The sequence below is a fragment of the Diadema setosum genome, chromosome 11 (assembly GCF_964275005.1).
Source record: "Diadema setosum chromosome 11, eeDiaSeto1, whole genome shotgun sequence".
NCBI classification, from domain to species: Eukaryota; Metazoa; Echinodermata; class Echinoidea; order Diadematoida; family Diadematidae; genus Diadema; species Diadema setosum.
Window position 1 is genome coordinate 34995230 of NC_092695.1, and position 20745 is coordinate 35015974.

Here is a 20745-nt window from a genome sequence, read left to right on the forward strand (position 1 = left end):
TTACCTTATCAAATTGTTATACTTTACTTAAAGAGATGTTCAGTAGAGAAAAATGTGCAGTGCATGTATGGATGTTTTACTGCAAGTGATCAAGATTGATTTAGTAATCAAAGCATTGTCTGCTATTGGTGGGTAAAGTGTGTTTACATATAAAGGTAATTAAATTACACTTGTACAGAGCTTTTACAAACTATTGCATGGTTTCACAGTGCTTTGCATCATCACATCTACCCTATAGCACAACTGCTATGTACACATACACTCTATATCTATTTGAATTCTCTTCAGTTGTATATACCCAAAACAATTTCAAATCTAAAACCAAGTACAACTTATCAAAATTGATGCACCATTACAAAAAACACATAGATTGTCGAAAGAGACAAAGGAAACAGGAACCCCTACCAGCTCCCGTACTTCTGTGCGAGAGTAAGTGTGTTCTGTCAACATGGGGAACTGTATGTACAATGTATGAACAGTACTCCATGTCAATTATTGTATTGTAAAATGTGTTTGGTGTGACACAGATGTGAATTCAGAACTTTGCAAAAATGTACTCTTGTACTACAGTCAAACCTGTCTATGGCGACCACCTTCTATAGCAGCCATCTGCCATATGCGACCACTAAACACAATTTTCCCCAAGAGAAGAGCCATGCTAACAACCATGTCTATAGTGTCCACCTTTTGTCCACAGGTTTGACTGTATTTCTTACCAAAAGCTACTTTTGCTTTGCCATTTCCACCACATCCCTCTTTTTTTTCTTTTTCTTTTTTTTTTGTCTCAATCAGCTTTGTGTGTGGCCTTCAGACCTGACGGTCAGCAGCTGGCTGTAGCTACACTGGACTTCCAGATCACCTTCTGGGATGTGGCCACAGCCACCCAGACCGGGTCAGTCGAGGGTCGGCACGACCTTGGAAGTGCTGGGGGCAAATCGGATCTTGTCACTGCAAAGACTGCCTCATCAACAAAGTAAGTTCCATCTAATCCATGCAAGATATTAAAGATAATTGCAGTTTATGGAATTTTCAATTGATAAAATGTTCCTGTACTTAAAGAACTAAACCAAGTTTTCAATCTGACAGGAAAAATCAACACTCAAAGTGGAAAATATTCCAGTGCTTATGGAAATAAGACCTGTTTAAGTTAACTCTAAGAAACAGAACAGCAGATTAAGTTTCATTGCTGGCAAACATAGAATAAAAAAGTTGTCTTATATTTTCACAAAACATTTGCTATTTGGCTAAGGTAATGATGGTCATGGCTTTGCGATATCCCAATCACCTGCACAGGAATCTTCACTAAATGTACAAGCTGGAAGTATGAAGTGAAAAATTATATTAGGATATGCAATCCATTACATTACTGTTAATAACTTGGCAGTGATGTTAATAACTTAGCAGTGATTACTTGCCAAGTATCACAGGCAGTTAGTAATTGCTAAGTTATTGAGCAAAAAAAATGATTTTCATGATATATCTTGAGTGCGAACCAGTAGTACAGTCACAAAGTAATGGTCCCCATCACTGCATCTGGTTGCATCAGTGGTAGTAATGAAGAGTCCTGTTTTCTAAATGCATGAAATTTCAAAATTCCATAACTCCATCTAATTTCTAATTTTACTGAAAACTTCATCTTTCTGTTCGTTAGATTGGACTTGTTTTATTTAAGTTAATGTGAACATGGATTTGCGCTTCACTTCAAACTGTTTTTGATAACGAGCATGCATAAATGCAACATTCCCTCCCTGTTTGCATGCTCAATTCTCCTTAAATTGGCAATGTGTGACATCATAGCCTGTACTTAAGTGGCAGTAAAGAAATCACCACTTCCCCAATATGCTCAGAGACCCCCCCCCCCCAAAATTGCACCCCTCCCTTCACCACTAGGTTAAATGTTTGTTCAGGCTAGCAGGGAATAATTTTGCGATCATGAATTTGTTTGCCAATTTCAGCTGATGAATAATATTTTAAAATGGTATCCTGCACTTTACCATGGAAGAGAATTGCAGCACAAGTTTGTGTAACAGATGTACCAAGAAAAAAAAAAATGCACAGCCAATTGTGATGCAGTACCAGGAAAATTATTTCCTAGGTTATGGAGGGCTGGATTGATAGGGAAATAATGTGACATTTCATGGAATACAGGTACAGTGTTAGAGTCATGTGATTTGGAATATTCAACCTTCATTTCATCTTATCGTGCTGATAGACATGTCTGATTTCTTATCGTCAAATATAGTCAGCCTTGTCAGCACTGTATTCACAGTGTGTGGTGATAAGCGTGGTCTAGATTTCCTTTTTGAATTGATATCTTTCCAGAATTGATATCTTTCCAGATATCCTGGTAGATATGTAATCAGAAATAATCACAGTTGATGAGACATCCTGTGTAAAAATAAAACATCAGTGGCATTGTAACTAGTATAACTGCAGCATAAGATAAAATACTTTATTTGCATCACTGCAATTGATTTGAATGTTGTTGTGTGTAAGTGGTGTTGTAGGAGAGTAAATTGTAGTAGTGGGCCCTATGGCATACATTTTCCTCTACGATTCAGAACACGTAATGCAATTTCTAACTGTCTCTGTCCCAGGAACGGTAGACCAAATCCCCCAAGAGTGAATCTCACTTGTGGCCTGTAGACTTTAATATTAAAGTTGGTTTTGTGATGAAGAAGGAATGCTTGGTTTCTATGTTCACAAATTATATCCATAATGCATGATACTTTGTTTTATAATTGCTAGAGTGCTGCTTATTTATTAAAAAAAATAACAGTTGATGGGTGCAGTCTGCATGAGTTAAATACTTAAAGCCAAAAAAATTATATGAAAGCCTGCAGGAGGTGAATAGATTCTCAGTTGAATTTTTAACCTTGAAGCCCTAGTCCCTATAGCAGCTTGTCCATGAAGCTAAACTGGGATGATTATCTGACATAACAGTAGGTGAGAGTGTTTAAAGCAGAGTATTTAAGTGACAGCAGAAAGCAGTTGAATATACAGTAAAAAGATGAGTGTGCAAGTAAACTCCAGGGCTGGGTTTTGGGTAGTCTGGAGCCTCCATGGTTATTATCACAAAGTGTGACTAAAAACAACAAGAACAACAATTGATCCCCTGGCCTCTGGAATCTCACAACCACCAAAGGTGCTTCCGGACGTTGTGCTACTCAGCCGACGGGTCGTGTGTGCTGGCGGCGGGAGAGTCCAAACATGTCTGCATCTACCACGTGGCCGAGCAGCTCCTGGTCAAGAAGTTTGAAATTACGGCCAACACATCACTGGATGGGATGAAGGTGAGTTTTACACTTTCTCTGCCTTGGAAACAGGTCCTGCGTCACTTGCTTTCATTGATATGCCTTGTCTGCCTTGGACTATTTTAACATGACAATGTCAGAATTTCAGAGCTTTGGTATTTGTGCCAAGTTCATCATGCCACTGCCGGTAACCAGGGATAGCCTGGTGGTAGTGCCGCTGCACGGAAAGTAGTAGATGACAGGTACGATTCCTGCTGGTTTCTTTTGACGACATGTTTGTTAAAAATGTAGATCGGCAGTTGTGAACTTACAAATTTCATTTGTACAGAGGGCAGATAAAATATAGAAAGCTTGTACCCCAGGTCCTGACTTGTTTGTTTTCCCCTGCAGTATTTTCCCACATTCTTTCTTTTTTCTTGGATATGTTTAGATATTTTCTTTTCTCTTGTCATTGTTATTACCTCCATCAAAGAGGTTTGCATTGGTTTGTTTGTTTGTCTGTTTGCAAAATAACTCAAAAAGTTATGAATGGATTTGAATGAAATTTTCAGGAGAAGTTGATAATGACACAAGGAATAGATGATTGAAATTTGGTAGTGATCTGGATCTCCGTATGGATCAATGATTCTTAAATAGATTTTTTGAAGGTTGCTTTATCATTGGAAAATGAGCCAACAAATGAAGGCATACAAGCTATGTGTATTTGAGGTGTGCAGACAAGCATGGAGTGCACTCGAGGCACAGTAAGAAAGTAAGGTAGAGACACTAGAATTATTGCAACATGCTTTAGGTAAACGCCTCCACTTATTATATGAGCAAAAAATTAAGTAGTGATATCACTTTACAGGTACAATGATTCAATATTTTTCTTCTGATGAATGTCATTATTATGGTATTACTATCTCCATTATTCATTTTTCAACACTGGGGATATTGTTCCTTTGTATTGCTTGTTTGTGAAATTTTGAGCTTAAGTAGAGATGGTTGGTTGCCGAACGTGTGCAATGAACTGCTCATTACAGCAAAATCTACAGTCAAGCTTCTTGTAGCAACCACGTGTCTAATGCAGCCTGTATCCACCTCATTTTACTCCTGTGGTCAGTACTTCATATTAAAGGTGCATAGTCCCGGTAGTGTAGAGGGCGCTGTTGATGATACTGCCGATCACCGTTAGCATTGATACGAAGATTACCGAAGTTAAGCTGTCATCAAGAGTAAAGTGCGTAGGTGTTGCTAAGTAACGTTGCCTTCGTTGTCTTCTGTGCGCATCGCGCAGTCTGTAGTAATGCCAGGGTGCGTGCATATGTGCTTGCTATTATGACATCACAAAAGAAGTTTGCTTAAGCTGTCATCCCCCTCAGCCGAATCATGAGCCGAACTGTGATCGGACCACTGACTACAGTGAATCGGACTCCTCCGGACTCGGGGAAGTGGGCCAAAGCGTAAGCGCCAAAGAGGAGTCCATAGCGTAGGTCTCTATAGGAAACTTGCGCCGTGCGCCCGTGTACACATTTGACTAAAACACCGGGACCATGTACCTTTAAAGTAGTAACCACAAACTTCAGGTTGAGACCTATGTGCCAGTGTGTCAGTTACTCTTCATGCTGCCAGCAATTTGTACCTCTCCCCCCCCCCCCCCCTCTCTGTCTTTCATTCTTTTTGTCAAACAAAAGTTTAACCAGGTTTAAGACGGATAAATTGAAATGCACATTTATGCATTGTTGTTTTTCCTTGGGCGAAACAATCGGTGATATCTTGAGACCTTTTGCATTCAGATGTGTATGGATGCATTTATGTTTTTTTCTGACTAATACTGTGGGTTGAAGTCAAATATGCTGCCAATTTAGTGAGTAAATGTACTCGCTGTAGGTTTCTGCAGAGCAGGAAAAAAGAAGCACTGCCTACAATGTCCAGCTGCCTATGAAGGCCACTTTTGTTTCCATTGAGTGGTTGGTGTGCACAGGTTGAACTGAATTTGAATTGCAGTGTTCTGTTTCAGTCATATATTTCAAAAAACTTCTTACATTTTGTATTATATATTTGAGTAATGTGTAGAGATATGACACCAGTCACATTTGATTAGGTAGCTGCTGGTAGTGGAAGTACCCCCTCTTGTGTTGTGGCTGAGCAAGTCCTCCCATGCCAGCTCTTTTGCAGAGTTAATGAGGAATGCATGTGAGCAGTAATCGCATAATCAAAAGCAGGTCATGTGAGACTTGCTTACCAATGACATGATAGAATAATTCTCATTACACCAGTGTACTGACATGTTCACATTCAATTTTTACATTTAAAAAAAAAGAAACAAGAATTGTTTATGACTTGTTTACCAAAAAGCTTAACTGAGGCTTGTGTTAAATCCCTAATGTACAGTAGACTCAAAGTACTGAAGTATATTAAACAGGAAGAGGTGAATTTAACCGCTTGTTTCACAAAATATCCACATTCAAACTAGTAAAATAGAACATTCCCCTTTCCCCTTGAGGACTTGTACATGTAGATAAAATCACCAGTACATTATCTACTGTGATCTTTATAGTAGTGCAACTTTGCAGGATAAAGTGCGGAAATATAACAGAACATTAATTTCCCCCCCCCCCCCCCGATTTAAAGGTCAAGAGCGATGTAATAATGCGAGAAAGCTGAGATTGTCCTCATCCTTTCTGCCAAGATTGGATTAAAACTTGTCAATATCATGGGAGGGGATATTTGACCAGAAATAAAAAGCAATAGGACTTTATAATTGGATGTTTTTGTGGTTGTTGCCTTCTTCACCACAGCAAGTCACTTATATTTGAAAGTAGAAACTACAACTGTTTGTTTGAGCAGTGTAGTTATTTTCTCTGACTCTCCCTGTCCCTTCCCCCCCCCCCTTTTTGCTTGTAATGAATTTTTCCTGGTACTGTCCCATTTAGCCAAATGAAGCTAGGAAATTTGAGGTAGGCAGTGGAGTCGAGGGGGAGGGGTTATTAATTTAATATCTGAAGAGTTCCCTTGGGCCACAGATCAATCAATATCTGAGGCAATAAATCACAATTTGGACTCCTACCAGTCTTACTGATGTTATTCAAGCAAATGTCTGTCCTTGGACACATTGATGTTGCTGGCCTGGAATTCTCATGAAAATATCTTTAAATGTTGATTTTGTGTTATGATCATAAAGCCAGTTAGTGAGGGCATCTGTCAATTACAAGACACTTGACATCTCAAGCTATGAGTTCATCTATTGGTATGTGTGTTTGTTCATGTATGTGTGTGTGTGTGTGTGTGTGTGTGTGTGTGTGTGTGTATGTATGTATGTATACATGCATATAGGTTTGTGTGTGAGGAGAGATAGGTAATGCGTATAGTCAGAGCAGGAACATATGTATTTCAAATTAGATTGTATTTTTCTTTTAAAGATGTATGCACTGTTCCTCAAACTTTTCATTGAAAAGAGGCAAAGACGTACATTGTATATGACTAAAAAATGACCTATGAGTTTTGTACCCAAAGGAGATAGAAATGCTGAGATATAGATCATTCATTTCTGCTGCTATTTAAAGGCAGATAGGTGGCCACAATTTGAGTGAAGTATGCGTGATAATGTAGTATAAATTCATTAGTGTTGTAAATGTCATTTATATAGATTGTACTCTGCAGATTGTATGTCATATGAAGATTACTGATTAAGGACTGTATATATTATGCTTGTTCCTGGAGCATAATACAGTACATGTGTTACTGTATAAGCTGTTATTTTTGCCAGGGTTTAATTTTTGTGAATTTCACGAATCTTAGTTGGATCGCGAATTTAACAACACGCGAAAATATCTCCAGGCGCTAGGGTAATAGGGCATTTACGTTAGCGTCGACATCAGTTCGCGAAAACAACATTTCGCGAAAATGTCTATGACCTCCTCATTCATGAAAATATCTGTACGCGAAAATAACAGTGTATACAGTACATTAATCATTCTTGTTTGTTTCTAGATTTGATATATTTATATGTTTGTCTAGATTCTTTAAATCCAGTTATCTATCGTTGAAAGACTGTTTCATAATTCCAGAGAAAGGATATTTAAGTGGGAATGGTATGAAAATATGTTGTTTTTGTTTCTATGTATCAATCTCCCACATGGCAGAAAGCAGAGTATGATCTCTGATATTACATACCAAACTCTGTAATATATACTGCAGTCTGCAATATATACCACAATCCGTAATATATACCACAATATGCAATATATACCACAATCTGTAATATATTCTTACAATCTGTGATATATACCACAAGTTGTGATATATACCACAATCTGTGATATATACCACAATCTGTGATATATACCACAATCTGTCATATATACCACAATCTGTCATATATATACACCACAATCTGTGATGAATATACCACAATCTGTAATATATACCACAATCAATATATCCCGCAAAATGTAATCTATGAAAGCATGTGCCAAACACAAGTATAACATGAGAGATCAAAACAGAACAAAGCAAAACATGATATCAGAGGAAGAATATGTGGTGTAATTAATATTGCCAGAACCTTCCAGTCTTCCCAAGCGAGAAGTTGCTTCAAAGGAAAATCTTGGAGGAATATTGTGGTATGTTTAATCAATCAGAAGGGAAGAAGAAGATATACTTGTGAGGAGTGGCATACTCGACATGATAGTGGGTGAACGGGAGAGAATCCAAAGCTGGATTGTGTTGGATAAATGTAGATCAAAATACTTCGTATTACCCAGCAATGATCAGAATGATGTCATGTGATAACATCTGCAGCATGTGCATGACAGGATCGCTTTTGATATCTTCCATGTGCAGTAAACTGTGTATGACTTTCAATGTTGGTCTCTGTTCAGGGATTGGCCATTCTTTCGCCAGTTTTCCAGCATCCTTGTACTTTATCTAGGAGGATTAGTCTCTGCTCAAGAAGTCAAGACGTTGACAGGGGAGCATGAACAGTCTCTCTGTTTGTCAGGGAAGCCACTTTTAGCATTGGAAGCCATGCTGATGTAGGAGGGTTAGTCTCAACTCAAGATGCGATGATGTTAAAAAAGGAGCATGAATAGTACCAGGGAGAATGCATGGAAAAAAATGGTACAGCTAGAAACTTCAAATGTTTTAAGTGAGCTTTTATTAGCTGGGGGAAGCAACTTCAGCATGGAAGCCTTGCTTATGGTGGAGGATAGTCTCATCTCAAGGTGCCAAGATAATAAAAGAGGAACATGAACAGTCACACCTGGTGGGATAACCACACTTAGCACAGAAGCTGTGTTAGTATTGTACAATGGCTTGACACTAATTTTATTTTTCTCTGGTGTCCTATTCAGACCATTACATTTATTAAATTTGAAATGTTGGTTACCAGAAGATGAAATGTAGTAGTGATGATGATGATGATGATGAAACAGCATTTATATAGTGCCATTTATCTGTAGAAGCATTGCTAAATAAAAGGAAGCAAAACAACTTCTTTTAGATAGTAGTTGCCTGATCGGGTCACCCAAAGTATATGCTTTTTGAAAGTTTGATAGCACGACACCAAATTTTAGTGGTCCTGGACTGCTGGGCTACTGGCAATGTTCAAGCTCTGGTTGTACCTGCTGAAGAGTAAATTAAGCTGTGTAGTTAGCCACAGTTCTAAGAAGATGCACACTCAATGTAAGGTGTGTGTGTGTATGTCTAGAGAGTATGTTTTAGAGTGTATATATGCAGAGATTGCAAGTGGCTGAGTATATAGAGTTTTTATCTTATATGAATGTTGAATAATGTATAAAATGTAAGTGTTATGCAATGGTTGCATTAAATTGCCATAGGCCAATTAGTCATCCTGTCCTAGTAATGCCTGTCCCATACAGTAACACAGGAAATATTGGTGTGAATTCACAAAGGTAGTTTAAGTCTTACTGTGCTTTGTTTGCCAGTCAGCATGTTTTGACTGTGGTACTGTAAAACGAGGAATGCTTTATATGCATTTTAATTTCACAACTTTCGCGAGAGCCAAGATTGGTGAAATTAAAATGTATGTGAAAGTTCTTGTCTACACTATACGCATTGAATGTTAGCAGCAACTCATGAAAATTTCATGCTGCAAAAAAGGTTGTAGACTCCAATTCGTGAAAATTTCATACCGCGAAAATATTGTCTTACAGTACATTGCTACACCTGAGTGGACTTGCTAATCAAGAGAAGAAAATATAAAGAGTTGTGTTTGTGAAGAGAACAAGCTTGCTCTACAAAATTGTAACTCTTCAGGGATATGATGTATTTTAGCTAACATATGTAATACGGCATGTCATGCTGTGTGCCTGTCATTTTGTTTCCAAGTAATCCTAATTCATCTTGCTCGATAAAGCTTATCTAGCAAATTACAGCAATATGGCAACAGAGCTGAATCATAATCAAAATGCTCCTTGGAAAAAGAAAAGAAAACGAAAAAGAAAAGCAATAACAATAGTAACAATCAGTTTACCCCAGAGCTGGACTAAATTGTTATTGTATTCAAGATGATCTACTTAACTTACTCAATATTTTTAGAGCAAATGAAGGGAAATGGAAAGTCTGAAATGCCATATGCTTCTAATGACCTGAAAAATTGACGCTGATTTATAAATCAGCATAGATTTTTAGATGATATCCCACATAGGAGGCAATTCTCTTGGAATATTGTTTGTAATAGTTCAGACTAACAAAGAAAAACATGAGAGAGGGAGGGGAAGAGGAGAAAGGAACATTTTCTGAGCCAATGAATTGATTGACTCAAATAGATGGGCAAATCCCATCAGACTGGATCTGAAATTACACAGAATGTTTGGGGCGAAATCAGATTGGGCAATCGCAAGTGAAAGAGCTCATTGTGAAAACAGACAGGCAAGTCGGGAAGAGAAGGGAGAGAGAGAAAAGCGGGGGAACTCTAATCGATTTTTTTTTTTTCCTCTTCCACACGGGTGGAGCGCAATGTTTATGTTAGCGGGAAATTCTAGTTGTTTAACCATCGCGATTTGCTCTGTCATCCCCGCACCCGTCGCTGCACTGATCTTATCCTCTCTGCTGCAAAGTAGGCTAATTCATCCACCCTAGGCCGGGGCCCTTACCCGACCGACAGCCAGATTTCACCGCGTGCGATCATGAGATTTGTAGAATGGAGTGAAGTGATTACGGGATCGGGGAAAACACATTATAAGGTTCAAAGAGGCTATAAAAGATGAAATTTGGTCTAGATTTCAGCAAGTTTATAAGCTTTGAATGCTGTACAATCAAGTTTACATGTGGAAATTTAAGAGAGAAAAATTGCAAACATAACAAATTTATATGCAGATACAGTGTACCAGCAATCCTTAAACTCTGATTGACAAATTGCCCTACATCGATGTAAATAAACATCTCGACGGAAGAATTTCATGAATTTTGATAATCCTTGAACTCACTGAACATCGCGGTAATACTGTGGACTCAATTTCCTGCCAGAGTATGAAATTCTTCTTGTTGCCCTGATAAAGCCAGAGACATTGATACAAAGACCATTGCCAAATGAAACAATTGGCTATAAAAGAGATGGAACTTAGTTTTTATTATTTCACTGTTGTTTGATAACCAAGTCCTACTGTAGTAGCAGTGGAACCATCAACAGTTAGCACTTTTGTGATATTATTTTGTACAATCTATTGGAATAGTTGTAAAGTCACGACATCATCACCTCTTTCAGTTTGTGTGTATTTGATGAAAACTTGTGAAACTAGAATTCTGCCGCTTTTTATAATGTGTAATTTTGATGAGACATCTGTGTCATTGTTCTATGATATTTTAGAATTAGACTGAACATGGTTTTAAATTATTTGTAGATTGTCTTTCCTTTCCATGTACAGTGAGCACCCCTCCAGTTAAAAAAAAGAAAGAAAAAGAAGTTGTTCCATGTCTCAATTTAAAGGTACAGATCCTATAAATTGCACATTCCTCATAATATTTAAAAGTGTTTTTTCATCACCTTGGGAATGCATTCACACAATCCATGTAAAATGGAGAGAGAAAACAAAAAATTACTGGGCCCAAAGGATGGGTAGTTGTGTAATAAATTTTTCTTTATTTTGACACATTTTTTTTTCCAATTTCATTTTACCTTCAGAAGTTAAGGAAATTACTACCATTTTGTGTGTTTGATTTCATGGAGTGGCATAGCACTTTAATAGAACACATCAAAAGTATAAAAATCTCCCTAAAAAGTCCTCATGGCATTATGAGGACTTATATAAGCCAATTATGTTCAAAAACATCCTCTCAGCAGATGGGATGATGTGGCTACAAGGTTTGTTTTGAGTTGTGTTTTCTATTTTAATAGGCAGTTTCATGTATGCTACCATGGCAGTAGTCACTCTTACCCTGTTTATACTGCACACAGTGTGAGTTTCAGAGCCTCCTCAAGGAGGTTCGAAAACCTGCTAAAAAAAAAAGCGGTCTCTTGTCTGTTAATACTGCTTGGGTTGGTTTCGCCCAAGCAGGCCTGTCTGGCTTTGTTCCCATGGTAACCAAGTTCCTGTCTGATACACGGCGCAGACTTCTGAATTTCTTAAATATGTAAGTGCAAACGTGATTAAGCGCAAAAGTGTGCAAGTTGTGCGGCATCGATCAGCGGCAGTTGGTCACAATGCCTGGTTTGTTTATAATGTAAACTGGCAATGACCTTCAGTGATAACTTCCAGGGGCCCGTTTCATAAAACTTGTCATAAGTGACAAATTGTCATAGATGTGACAAGCTACTGAAATCTTTGCATCTGATTGGCTGAGAGCAAATTTGTCATAGAAATGTGGCAGTTGTCACTGATGACAAGTTTTATGAAACGGGCCCCAGATCAGCAAAAAAGCAGCTTATCAAACCCCCGTAGCATTTTTACTGTAATTAAGACTTTTTGAGGATGCTATAGGAGGCTTCATAACCCCCCTTTTTGCTTTAGTATAAATGGGGTATCAGTAGAAGTAAGCACTTGACATACAATTCCTTTAAGCAAATTTTCAAATTCAGAAGATTGGCGTGGGAGTCACCAAGATTAAAATTTTGTGAACTTCAGCGAGGAGACAGAATTTCATCAGCAGACAGTATTTTGCAAGAAATTATGTGAACCGAGCACTCTTCAAATTTCATCGCATCCTCCAGTGCCATTGATTTCCTTTTAACTGACCGGGAGCTAGATTGCATTTTCTTTAACCCGCTGAGGACGAGTCCCGAGTATACTTGGGCAAGTGTCTATGGGAAATGCTTGTTGTAGTAAATTAAAGCAGGCCGTCCTCAACGGGTTAAAATAAAAAAAAGCCTGCACAAAGACTTCTTGCTTTGGCAGGAATAAAGGTCTGTTCTCATCATATCTCCCACTGTTTCTAATGGCAGAAATCTGATGTGAATGTTTGATTCTAAAATCCAGCTTTCTTGACAGAAGAGAGGGATGTAATTCATGTTGCTTCACTACTAAACAGAACTTCAACTCATCTGGCATTGACATATTTGCTGTACGAGTAGACGACAGAGATTCCTGAAGTTGTTTAAAACCAGCTAGAGTCATAAGAACATGCATGATGTTACTGCATCTGGGTAAAAATTCTATTCCTGTAAATATGTCCTTATTCCCACTGAGAGTTAAATATCGTCATTCTTTCTAACAGTCACATGCGTAATTAGAAACATTTTCCGTGTTAATTCAGCTTGTCCGCCATAAATGCAGATTTCGAATTGGGCCATTGGTATCAATATCATTTCTTGCAGGGAATGTTTTGGAAGTTTGATATATGAGTATGTAGCCCTACCGTACTAAATATATCGCAGTGTATCCTCTTTTTCTCTCCTTTTTTAGTGTGTCAATCACAATATATTCTGTTATTCGCCCGCTGCACATCAGGGGTTACCATTGTTATGTGGGTCATGCTACTTCCCCCAATTTTCCCTTTATTAGTTTTTGCTTTTTTTTTTCATCTCATAGTTTTATTTGCGTGGGCATCGGCTGTTAAAGTTTGCTTGTTTTGACATATGAAATTGCTCCTGCTCTCAGGCTTTTTCATCTTTATTTTTATCTCTCCTGGGGGAAAAGCATGCCTGAGACGTGATAGCAATATCTTATTTTCTTGATGCTGTTTTTTTTTTTCCTTACTTTGTGTTTGACTTTACTTGGTGTAATAAGGCTCTGAAAGCTGGAGGAAGTAATCTTGTTTTAACTGTAAGGGATATGCAGCATTTGATTACAATGTTTTTGAGAGGAAATTGAGACCTGATTAGGTCTGTAAGATGCTCTTAATAGTGAAGAGATTTGCATCAATTGTGCAGGCTGCGTTCAGGTCTTTGTGGAATAAATTTTGTGATGGAGATTGTTTCCAATAGCATTACAGATTTTGATTTGATTTGACCTATAACATGTTACATTCTATGTTAAAATATGTTAATGCAGCGTATACAGATAAACAGATAAGATCAGCAAATAATTACATGAAGACATACGTGCACATTTGGGGTTTGATTGTAAAATTCATTTTATATGACTTATATTGTTCCAGATATATAGCAGGTTTTTTCAGAAATTACCATTTCTTTGTGGAAACCACTAAAATTAGAATGAAACAGTTCAAATTTAGCATTTATAGATACTAATGGGAGGTGTTATGATTATTAGCGTGTATGTGTTGACTGTCGGTAAGAGAGTTGTGGGTTCAAATCCCATCAGACTCTTGTCATCTTGTTACCATTAAGCAGGTCAGTGCACCTGATCTGCTGCTCTCCACTGAGGAATGCTATCTACGTATATTGTTGAAAATGAGTCATTTACCAAAAAGCTACCTATATTGTGGTGAGGCAGCCATATTCACAACAGGAAGACTGAGAATGTTTTACTATCATGGAAGTCTAAGTTTCAAAAAGCTTGAAAGCTTGAAATAGCATCAATTTTGGTCTGTTGACTGGCTCATTTATTTGTGTCTCATAGACGGGAGCAGGGATGCCGGGAGTGGCTGGTCCGGGGTCCACCAGGGTACATCGCAGCACCAGGCGACATCGGACGGAGGTGGATGTGTCCTGTGTGCGGTTCTCTGCCACAGGTGAGCTTTAATAATATCCTTTCCCTTTTCTGCTGGGTGCATAGCTAGCCAGGGTGTCTCTTGTAGGTGGTTGGTATGGCCATAACTACTGGCCCCCACGCATTCACGATGAGGAAGATAGATGATTTTTTTGTCGCTAGTGTAGTAATGCTCCGGAATGGGATGCTCTTCATTGACATGACAACTGCATAGATTGTAAAGGCGAACAAATAATGCGCTAGAGCATCCACTGAAATTCTAATAGGGAAACATAGTGAGTTGAAGCATACATGTTGTAATGATGTGTATGATGCAAAAAGTGCTGCGAGGAAAATTCCGAGGTAATGTCTAAGTCCGTTGACTGAAATGGGAAGCTTATCAGTTTGAGTGTAGGAATATTTAGACAATCCTCTGAAGAGATTATGTTAAATTGTGTTTGTGTGTGTGGGTTTTTTTTTTTTTTTGGGGGGGGGGGGAGGTGGGGTAGTTATAGTAGTGGTGAGGAAAGGTAGTTAGGTTAGCTAGGGAGAATTGTTTTTGAGGATTGGTTTTATTCTAGATGTACAATGTAGGCTCCGATATACATTTTTGTTTCTTTGTTAATTGCTGTACTGTTGCCATTTTATTTGTTATATTGAAAAGTGATAATGTATATTTCAGTTGTTATCTTTAAGGAATTATTCTGTTATGTTGTACAGTAATTCAAAAGTGAATTGATGTTTCTTGTATCATTTGAGTGGAAGTGAATAAAAATTATTTGAGAGAAAAAAGAATGACTCTCGCTCATGTGCCACTCCCTAGATTGGCAACTGCAATGTGCCTGCTTTCATTCAAAGTGCACAGACATTTAATCTGTTGTGCTTTACCTAATGATTTTGGTTTATTATAAGATATTTATAACTTCTTCTTTTTTGTGTGTGTGTAAGTGTGAGGGGGGGGGGGTCTATTCCCAAAAAACTAATTGCACATGGCAAAGGATATGTACATGTGATGAAATTACATCATTCGTTTGACATTAAGGCCTGAAAGAATGATGGTAAGACCCATAAAAAGTACAGTACCCTTCAGTTGCTGTTCATCGGAGAAATTTCCCTGTGAGGGAAAATATGGGGTAGGGCTCATATGATGTACTGTAGCAAATATTAATAGGACCCCTTTCCCCTTGTCACATCTCTCCCCTACATAAATAGTACATAATATGAGTGATGATAAAAAGGAAGAGAGAACTTTAAGCATTCATAATCTAGCCAGAAAGTGATTTTTTAAAGTTGAATACCATAATCTAAACCCCAAAACAAGAAAAATTGGTAGCTGTCAGTGAGAGGCCTTTGTTCCCCTTTGAATGTAATAAGCCTTTGCTACTAGATATTTGACAGTTTTGTTTGGTAATGATTCCAGAGAAGAATTTTTTCTCATACAGAAAAAGAACAAGAAGAACAAGAACAAGAACAAGAATAATGAAATAAGAAGAAAACGAGAGAGAAAGAAAGAGAATATGAGATATGTTTTATTTGCAGTCCTTAAGAAATTAGATAGAATGAATGTGCTGCACAAGTAAAATATTTTCATATTCATGATAAGTTATCTAGATTTTACTTTTTGTGGTCTCGCAATATGTTAGGTTTGATTTTTCATTGCTTTCTTTATAGTCCATATTCCATTTTCACATGCATTCTATGATGCAATATCATCTACAGTGTACACTCAGGTGTGTATGTTGCGGATTTTCTCTTTCAAACTTTGTTGTAACATACCTGCACCTGCATGACTTTTCACAGGTCGACAGTGGGCGGCCACGACCACAGAGGGGCTCCTTGTCTACTCCCTGGACACCAACATGACCTTTGACCCTTACGACCTGACCCTCAGCCTGACCCCGGCGGTGGTCCGCAGCACCCTGGCCAAGGAGGAGTGGGCCCAGGCCCTGATGATGGCGTTCCGCATGAATGAGGACGCCCTCACGCAGGAGGTGGTGGAGACGATACCGTGGCAACAAGGTGAGTTTCAACTTTTTTCTCACAAGCCTGTCTCTTACTGTCTCCCTTCCCCCAGCCCAAATAGAGATACTCTGAAAAGAATTAGATATTTTGAGAATATTTGTGTCAAATGAATGGTCATTTGAGTGTCTTTATGGGACTATCTTTTAAAATGTAAAATTTCCTTGATATCATCATTGATAGCACTATCTCAAAACCTATCTATCTACATACCTCATGTTTGTCTGTGTATATACTATACATTTATGTATGAATACATGTACAAGTGTGCATGTATGTATGAATGTATTTCATAAAGGTATTTTTGTGGATGAATATGTGTATGTTACTTTTTATGCTTGTGTGTATGTACTTGTATGCAAATGTATTCAGTTTTATGTATATACTGTGCATTGTTCTTTGTTGCAAGCCCTTATATATCCGCAAAAGTGGTTGGTTAACTTTGGTTTCACATTTAATTTGTTCTGATCTTGACACACAAAAGTTGTGCAGGTCGTTTGTCACTTTTTATGTGATATACTCTATGGAAACAGTGCATACATGTACCTCGTTAACCCATTCAGATGTCTACAGTGTAGATCCAGACCAATGGGAAAGGCATAGCCACAATTCATACTGTCAGAAAGTTGCATGACAGGGGGATTCAGCAAGTTGAATTCTTTGTGAATTGATATCAGAGCATTTGTCTTTCTTCATTTTATGGTTTTATGGCAAGTTAATAACTAGTGAAGAAAGTATCAGCCTGTCATATTTCTGGAAGCATGAGTGATCAGAGTGGAGATCAGATTAACATGGGTTCATAGCCCTCTGTTCTAGCAGACTCAGCAATTTCGATTTTGTGCTGAGTGTTCCGTGTACTTCTTGAATCACAAACTGGATCTCATAGTACAATTTCAGGAATGATTGAATTTATGTTCCAGAACTGTAGTGTTGGCATGAGAAATAAGTATTACCTCTTTTTGGGAAAAGAGTTTTTCCTTCCTTGGAAATGATATACAGTGCATTTGTATAACAGGAAGCAATATTTGTATAAGTTGTTTATATTGCCAGTATCGGTTGGCTCACAAATTCATGAAATTTACTATGCGAATGCAGTATACAGTGTACGTCTATTTAGATGTAAATGTTAAAGAAAGAAAAATGAACAATCTCTAATTTCAGACTGTGCTCATATATATGCTATGCTGGTACATGTACCTTAAAGTTTTATGAATAGATATGCAAATAAAACCATCCACATTCCCCAAGGAAGTAGGAAGTTTATGTAATAGATTACAACAGCAAGGAAGTAGGAAGTTTATGTAATAGATTACAACAGTGACTGAAAACATGCTGTTTCCTAACTATTTAATATTTGAAATAGAAATGATCAATTACAATTTACAAAAAAAGAGAAAAAGTCAACAGCCTATAATTCTTGTCTGTCCTTGAAACAACTGCATGCAGGTACGTGGGAGTTTAATGAATATAAGTAGAAATGAAAAAAAAAAAAAAAAACCTGCACATATTCCAGTAAGGAAGTTGGCATGGTAACAGCTATTCATTGCTATATTTGGAACTTTGTTATTTTTGGTCATGATCATGCCATCTGAGGTATCTTCACAAATGTGTGTGAAATATGCCAATTATGCATTATAATGACAAAATTGAACGAATGTGATGACACACATCGCGCCCATTTGACGATTTTTACTGGGGCAAAATTTGTCTCTGTGGAATCATCAGCCTCTGGACTCGCAGTTCCGAAGAGAAGCTTTCTTTCCTTTTTATTTTCCCTGTCTTCTAGTGGCCTTGCAATTGCAAGTGCATGCATATGTAGATTGAATTGAACACAAATTATGTGGAGAGTTTTGCCCATGATACCTTTTGATTAGCACCCCCTGGCACACATACTAGAGACTTCTCATCACCTTTATAGCCATTGCATGTTTGAAACCCAAAGGCCTTGGATAGGCTGGCTGTGTGCATTTGCAGACCATTTTTTTTTTCAGCAAATGTAATAAACCAAGAGCCCTTCTCCTCAACTTCAGCCCCAGAGGTCACATATCTGTTTGAAAATACAGTACAAAGAAAAGGAATTGCAATGCTATACTGACAACAGATGAGTGCAAGAAATAAGAATATTCCAGACTTAAACTTTTTTTTTTTTCAAGCTGAGTAGATGTTCAGTGCTCACTAATACATCAAAATAGAATTCATATACTTCAATTCACAATCTACAGATGGTTGAGAACAGTAAGTCATGAGTGTCCAAGACAAGTCATGAGCAGAGCAGTAATGGGAAAAGACAAGAAAAGGGAGGAAAAAAAGAAAGAAAGAAAAATCACCTCCAGCCAGTAGTCAGACAAATGTCTCAGCTTGTGGCGATTGTTGGGGTTTTGACGTGAAACAGCTACTGCTATTTTTGAATTTGATGAGAGCAATCCCATCGCTGCAGAGTGAAGACTCGGGAAATTTTAGGGGGCGATCTCGTTGCGCAGGTAATTTCCTTGGATGGGTAACCGAAGCCGGCCCCAGCTGATGATGGGGGAGAAGAACCGCGTGAGCACCCGTAGACGGGAACGCCGGAATATCGAACGGTAGCAGGGCTCCTGAAGGGGCATGGTAGCACCATCATGATTGATGATAAAATGTCTCTTGTCTCCTTCATTTGCCACATCTGCATCTCACATGTTGCCATGGCAACATATACTATCCCACAGGAGACGGATACCACTTGACGAAGGCCACGAATGGGACTCATCAGAGACGGGGATATATGCTCTTTCCTATCCTTCCTATTCTTCAGCAAGCATATGTGATTCTTTTTTTTTTTTCTTGCTTTGCTTTGCTTTGCTTTGCTTTTAGTTCTTATATATTTTTCCTTTTTTTCAGAAATTGTAATGACTTGCACTGCACAATACATGGCACTCTATAATTTCAAGCTGTGTGAAAATTTATTAGAAATTTACTAAGAATTGATATATGTATCTTTTGTTACCCAAGTAAAGAATTCCAATTTACTTGTGACATACGTCAGATATTGTATTACAAATTACAGATGTAATTGATAATTAAGTGATTTTTTTTAACGTTTCATTTATTTATTTTTTGGAGGGATGAAAAGTGAACAGAGCCTGATAAGAGAGGAAAAGCTTGCTACATGCACTAAGGGAAAAAACTGCCATGTGTGTATATAGAGGTAATATGTCATATCAAATGTAAAACAGTGATGGCGGTCAATGTACTAGTGAGTATTAAAAGAAAATGCCTGCATGCTGTTTTTGTTCTTTGTTTAGTGGTATGCGTACCTGCTTGTGACATGCTTGGTTAGCTTAGTATCACAGTCTTTCACAAAGCTTATGTGTACTAGACACTAATTACAGGGAGAGAAAAAAAAAAAGCATGATTGGCAAGTTCACTGATGTAGCTTTTCTTCTGGAAGATATTTCTTTGGAATGCATGATATCTTGTATAAAGGGAGTTAAAAAAAAGCCAAACATGAAATGAATGCAGTTGTGGACACCTAGCAAAAACAACACATGGAAGATATGACACAAACCTACTTCTGTCTTCTTTTGTTAGTAGTGTTCTTTATATAGGATTCCCTGATTAAAAAGTAAGTTGTGCTTCAGTATTTTCTTGCATGTTTCCATCCATTTCTCAATGTCACTTTTTCAGCATGCATGGTATAACCATCTTTCTCTCTCTCTCCTTCTCTCTCTATATATATATTTCTCTATATATTCATCTACCTCTCTTTTTATTTTCTGTCTCTATATATCCATCTACCTCTCTTTTTATTCTCTGTCTCTATATATCCATCTACCTCTCTTTTTATTCTATATCTCTATATCCATCTACCTCTCTTTTTATTCTCTGTCTCTGTACATTCATCTACCTCTCTTTTTATTCTCTGTCTCTGTACATTCATCTACCTCTCTTTTTATTCTCTGTCTCTCTATATCCATCTACCTCTCTTTTTATTCTCTGTATCTATATTCATCTACCTCTCTTTTTATTCTCTCTCTTTATATCCATCTACCTCTCTTTTTTTTTCCTCTGTCTCTATATATCCAACTACCTCTCTTTTTATTCTCTGTCTCTATATATCCATACCTCTCTTTTTATTCTCTGTCTCTAAATATCCATCTACCTCTCTTTTTATTCTCTGTCTCTATATATCCATCTACCTCTCTTTTTATTCTCTGTCTCTATATATCCATCTACCTCTCTTTTTATTCTCTCTCTCTATATGTCCATCTACCTCTCTTTTTATTCTCTCTCTATATATGTCCATCTACCTCTCTTTTTTTCTCTGTCTCTCTATATCCATCTACCTCTCTTTTTATTCTCTCTCTTTATATATCCATCTACCTCTCTTTTTATTCTCTCTCTTTATATATCCATCTACCTCTCTTTTTCTGCTCTGTCTCTGTCTCTGCCTCTGGGGAGCTACTTCT

At 37.7% G+C, this 20745-nt stretch overlaps 1 protein-coding gene across 1 annotated transcript in view; it reads left to right on the forward strand.

The window, feature by feature from the left end:
• LOC140235452 (periodic tryptophan protein 2 homolog) overlaps positions 1-20745 on the forward strand; it is a 79259-nt gene that overhangs the window by 17689 nt on the left and 40825 nt on the right. Inside the window, exons 13-16 of the mRNA XM_072315479.1 lie at positions 793-973; positions 3146-3293; positions 14216-14327; positions 16085-16303. Of these exons, the coding sequence (XP_072171580.1) occupies positions 793-973; positions 3146-3293; positions 14216-14327; positions 16085-16303 (660 nt within the window). The remainder of the gene's footprint in view (positions 1-792; positions 974-3145; positions 3294-14215; positions 14328-16084; positions 16304-20745) is intronic.